The sequence below is a fragment of the Sebastes fasciatus genome, chromosome 5 (genome assembly GCF_043250625.1).
Source record: "Sebastes fasciatus isolate fSebFas1 chromosome 5, fSebFas1.pri, whole genome shotgun sequence".
Classification (NCBI taxonomy): Eukaryota; Metazoa; Chordata; class Actinopteri; order Perciformes; family Sebastidae; genus Sebastes; species Sebastes fasciatus.
Genome location: NC_133799.1, coordinates 1152914 through 1158913, shown reverse-complemented (window position 1 = coordinate 1158913; position 6000 = coordinate 1152914). Strand labels below are relative to the sequence as shown.

The 6000-nt window shown below is 41.9% G+C and overlaps 1 protein-coding gene across 3 annotated transcripts in view; it reads left to right on the top strand.

The window, feature by feature from the left end:
• The window catches only part of atp10a (ATPase phospholipid transporting 10A), a 56735-nt gene that overhangs the window by 3571 nt on the left and 47164 nt on the right, over positions 1–6000 (top strand). For all 3 annotated transcript variants that reach the window (XR_012594069.1, XR_012594068.1, XM_074636733.1), the window contains exon 2: positions 5414–5618. Coding sequence is in view for 1 of the 3 variants with exons in the window: in XM_074636733.1 (XP_074492834.1) it covers positions 5414–5618 (205 nt within the window). In the remaining 2 variants the exon portion in view is untranslated. The remainder of the gene's footprint in view (positions 1–5413; positions 5619–6000) is intronic.

Here is a 6000-nt window from a genome sequence, read left to right as displayed (position 1 = left end):
CTACTGACTATATTACACATATTCAGTGTGTAACCTGACAACCTGTTTCTCTCTCTACTGACTATATTCCACATATTCAGTGTGTAACCTGACAACCTGTTTCTCTCTCTACTGACTATATTCCACATATTCAGTGTGTAACCTGACAACCTGTTTCTCTTTACTACTGACTATATTCCACATATTCAGTGTGTAACCTGACAACCTGTTTCTCTCTCTACTGACTATATTCCACATATTCAGTGTGTAACCTGACAACCTGTTTCTCTTTACTACTGACTATATTACACATATTCAGTGTGTAACCTGACAACCTGTTTCTCTTTACTACTGACTATATTCCACATATTCAGTGTGTTACCTGACAACCTGTTTCTCTTTACTACTGACTATATTCCACATATTCAGTGTGTTACCTGACAACCTGTTTCTCTCTCTACTGACTATATTCCACATATTCAGTGTGTAACCTGACAACCTGTTTCTCTCTCTACTGACTATATTCCACATATTCAGTGTGTAACCTGACAACCTGTTTCTCTCTCTACTGACTATATTCCACATATTCAGTGTGTAACCTGACAACCTGTTTCTCTACTACTGACTATATTCCACATATTCAGTGTGTAACCTGACAACCTGTTTCTCTCTCTACTGACTATATTCCACATATTCAGTGTGTTACCTGACAACCTGTTTCTCTCTCTACTGACTATATTCCACATATTCAGTGTGTAACCTGACAACCTGTTTCTCTCTCTACTGACTATATTCCACATATTCAGTGTGTAACCTGACAACCTGTTTCTCTTTACTACTGACTATATTACACATATTCAGTGTGTTACCTGACAACCTGTTTCTCTTTACTACTGACTATATTCCACATATTCAGTGTGTTACCTGACAACCTGTTTCTCTCTCTACTGACTATATTACACATATTCAGTGTGTAACCTGACAACCTGTTTCTCTACTACTGACTATATTCCACATATTCAGTGTGTTACCTGACAACCTGTTTCTCTTTACTACTGACTATATTCCACATATTCAGTGTTACCTGACAACCTGTTTCTCTCTCTACTGACTATATTCCACATATTCAGTGTGTAACCTGACAACCTGTTTCTCTCTCTACTGACTATATTCCACATATTCAGTGTGTAACCTGACAACCTGTTTCTCTACTACTACTGACTATATTCCACATATTCAGTGTGTAACCTGACAACCTGTTTCTCTTTACTACTGACTATATTCCACATATTCAGTGTGTAACCTGACAACCTGTTTCTCTACTACTGACTATATTCCACATATTCAGTGTGTGCAGACCAGAGTGTGTTTTGCTAATGAAAAGCAGCACTGTGGTCGTGGTCGTCGTACAGAGCATAATTCATGGTAATCAAAAGGCTCAGTGTTTGGTGGCTGCACAGTTTCACAGTCAGTCTTGACCCAAGTTGTTCTGTCAAGGTTGGACATAATTGAGTTTTCTTGTGCCGTGGTAATATTGTGCAAAACATCCTCAACATTCTCCACCCGGCAACAGCTGACTGGACTAAACCTCCACGGCGGCGTTGTTTCATTCTCCTCAAGGTTAAACACACAGTGGCTTTAGACGTGGTGTCTCTGGAGGAGTTTTAACTGCAGGTGATCTGGACGGTTTACTGGAGACAGACACTGAGCAGGAGGAGGTTTTATTTATGATATTCCATCTTTATCAAGGAATACTAATATTTACAGAGTCTGAATGATGGAGGCTGCCATGTACTGGTGAATGTCTCTGTTATCGTGACTGGATTCCTCCTGAATGTAGATTACACAGACGCAGACATGCCCAGTCAAATCTAATAAATAGACTTTACTGGAATGTAAATAGTTTCCTCTTAATCTAACAACATCCGCTGCTGCTGTCCAGAAACACGCTGGACTCCAGCTCACTGAGCATCCAGTTTCACCACAACAGCAACTTTAAAGGGATAGTTCAGGTGTTTCTCAGTGTGGTTGTATGAGGAGCTTCTCCATAGTCAGTGTATTACTACAGTAGATGGAGTTAGTAGAAACAGACGGGAGTACCAGTACGGGAGCAAAGCAATGTACAGCTGTGGACGGGGGCAGCAACGAAACACATTTTAGACACCTAAAAACATCTATATCAGTTTAAAGGAACAATGTGTAGGATCTGGCGGTGTCTAGCAGTGAGGTTGCAGATTACAACTTCTCCCGTGTGCCTAGCGTGTAGGATTGCTACGGTGGCCAACGCAAAAACGCGAATGGCCCTCTTTAGAGCCATGTGTACGTGGGATGTGAGTTGTGAAGCAAGAGAGAGAGAGTGGCGACGACGACAGCGAGTAACGTTATCGACTAAGCAAGAAAAGTTAACAGAGTTTGGTTTGTCCATTCTGGGCTACTGTAGCAACATGACGGACTCCGTGAAGAGGACGAGCTCCCCATGGAGATATAAACGGCTCATTCTAAGCTAACGGAAACACATTCTTATTTACAGGTGGTTATACACTAATGAAAACATAGTTATGAATGTTATATTCCATGTCTGCCAGTAGATCCCCCTAAATGTTACACACTGGTCCTTTAAGTGTACGCTATATTCAGAATATTTTCATCTCTTTACCTCGCTGCCAGTCCTTTCTGACGGGGAACTGAAGCTGTTATCTATGCTCTCTTCAAAGCCACCAGACTCCATTCACAAAAACAGTAATTTAACCTCTCAGAACACAAGGGAAATTCAAGGGAAGGAATGTTTTAATATGCTGGGATACTCAGCTGAACAGAGATGCAACTAACAAGTAGTTTATTTATCCATTTTCTCTATTAGTTGATCATTTGGTCAGATGAAAGGTCAGAAAATAGTCCGTCACAACGTCCCAGAGCCCAAAGGGATGTTCTCAGTAGCTGTGTTATTCTGACCAACAGCCCAAAACCCAAAGATATTAATGTTGTTATCAGATATGACAAAGAAACGCAGTGAAATACTCAAAGTTTGAGCAGCTGGAGACGGAGGGAATGTCCTGAATAAATTACTGAAACGATCAATCTTCAAAAACTAATAAGTGTCTTTTACTGATGTTATTATAAATCTGGATCACTTATTAAACAGTTCTGTGCTGTAACTTTGGCAGCTCTTTCTCCTCAGGCTGCTGATCCATTTCCAGGCAAAACAAAACAGGAATAAGATGAAATAAGACTAGTTTTTAGTTTGTTATTGTCCTTTATATTCTGTTTGTCCAGCTGAATATAAAGTGCATTCATGGGAAAAATCTGATTTTCATGCTGACACCACGTGATATTTCAGGGAAGGAATGTTTTTCTATGCTGGGATGTGAGTCATTAACGTCGGGGGGTTATGAATAAATAACATTTCACTTCTTGATGTTTTGTAGCTCGGCTGTTTGCATTATTTAACTGATCTGCTACCAGAAATGAACCCTGGTTAGTGGTTAGTGAAGTCTTTATCCATTAATAGTCCAGAGTGCAGAAAGTTCCTCAGAATAGTGACGTCATCTTAACCCTCTGAGAGCCACAAGAGACCTGTTTTAGTCTTCTTTAGGGGGGTCCAGGAGGTCTTTAGGGGGTCCAGGAGGTCTTTAGTGGGAGATAGCAGGTCAACAGTAGACGTCACATAGAAGTGGTGTATATCATCTGAAAGCTGAGAACCTGGAGATTAATCTGAGTCTATAAGGGTTTATAACATGATGATAGAAGTATCTGATGGTCATCCTCATGCTCTATTATGTCTCAGAAGTTGTTGCAGTAAGTGTTTGGGGTTGATTCCATTTGTTCCACAGATTTGGTGCTAAATTTAACCATTTTTTTACCACTGGAGAATTGATAAAAATGATCAATAATCCCTCCAAAATACCACATTAAGACACCAAGACCTTGAGGAACACCAGAGAAGAAGACATGCTGTGATTTGAGATCAAAAACTTTTTGAGATTTCTGCCAGAATTGCATATTTTCTGTGATTGGATGGTGAACACTTGTGTTGTGTAAACTGTTCAGAAACCCCCTTATTGATCAATCTAGCTAGGAAAGCCATCCATCCTCTGAATGCTCTAGGTCTCTAGTCTGATCCATCCATCCTCTGAATGCTCTAGGTCTCTAGTCTGATCCATCCATCCTCTGAATGCTCTAGGTCTCTAGTCTGATCCATTCATCCTCTGAATGCTCTAGGTCTCTAGTTTGATCCATCCATCCTCTGAATGCTCTAGGTCTCTAGTCTGATCCATCCATCCTCTGAATGCTCTAGGTCTCTAGTCTGATCCATCCATCCTCTGAATGCTCTAGGTCTCTAGTTTAATCCATCCATCCTCTGAATGCTCTAGGTCTCTAGTTTGATCCATCCATCCTCTGTATGCTCTAGGTCTCTAGTTTGATCCATCCATCCTCTGAATGCTCTAGGTCTCTAGTCTGATCCATCCATCCTCTGTATGCTCTAGGTCTCTAGTTTGATCCATCCATCCTCTGAATGCTCTAGGTCTCTAGTTTGATCCATCCATCCTCTGTATGCTCTAGGTCTCTAGTTTGATCCATCCATCCTCTGAATGCTCTAGGTCTCTAGTTTGATCCATCCATCCTCTGAATGCTCTAGGTCTCTAGTCTGATCCATTCATCCTCTGAATGCTCTAGGTCTCTAGTCTGATCCATCCATCCTCTGAATGCTCTAGGTCTCTAGTTTAATCCATCCATCCTCTGAATGCTCTAGGTCTCTAGTTTGATCCATCCATCCTCTGTATGCTCTAGGTCTCTAGTTTGATCCATCCATCCTCTGAATGCTCTAGGTCTCTAGTCTGATCCATCCATCCTCTGAATGCTCTAGGTCTCTAGTCTGATCCATCCATCCTCTGAATGCTCTAGGTCTCTAGTTTGTGGCTGTAAAGTTTCATGAGGCTTTGATTATCCTAGAGGTCACCACAGGTCATTTTATACAGTGAGGTCATTGAAATGTCTCCTATGGGGACTAACATCATCACACATGAATCCAGTTGGGCTCATTGGAACCACCAGAGTCTCAGCTTATTATGTTTTTTTTGCCCCAAACTGCATGTGATGATCATAAAGTGGGCATGTCTGTAAAGGGGAGACTCGTGGGTACCCATAGAACCCATTTACATTCACTGATCAGGATAATAATAATAATAATAATAATGAAGATCCAGTGTTCTGTTCCTGCTAAACTGAACTGTTTTTGTATTTTGATGGAGGTATTGAGGAAGAAGCTGAGAGGAATTTGGGTTTGGTGTCACCAACCAGGCCGTCCTCTTTTCATTCGTAACATATTTGCTGTACAGATTTATAGAAGTGGAGCTGAAGTTTCTGTTTTTGGAAGCACTAATTATTGAGAACAATAGCTCCCCCGTCGTTGACCAGCCTCTCATTGTTCCGGCAGAGCGGAGCGCCGCTACGTGGAGAAGTACTGGAAGGAGGTTCGGGTGGGAGACTTCATCAGGCTGCGCTGTAACGAGATCCTCCCCGCCGACGTCCTGCTGCTGAGCTCCAGTGACCCCGACCGCCTCTGTCACATCGAGACCGCCACGCTGGACGGAGAGACCAACCTCAAGCAGAGGCAGGTCGTCCGCAGCTTCTTCGACCTGGTGAGACGGACGCTCCTTACTTTACCTTTCTACCATGTCATGATGGGTCTACTGTTTTCTGTGCACAACCTTCAGCCAATCAGAAATGAGCATTTACCCAAGTAGTGCTCAGTTGGTGTTCATATAAAGATATTAAAGGTATGAAAATGTGATAGGGTAGCACATCCCAGATATCAAAATCAAGGAGGACAAACTCCTAACATTTCACTTGTTTAATTGGCTCACATCACAACAGACATATGCTTACGAATAGCCGTCTTCAGAGATATACAGATTCAGTTGAGTAATATACAGAAGGATAGAGTTAACACACAGCTGGGAGTTGGATCCAGATTGAACTATGGGCTGTGCCTGTGATTGGTCCCTGCTAGGGATGTCCATA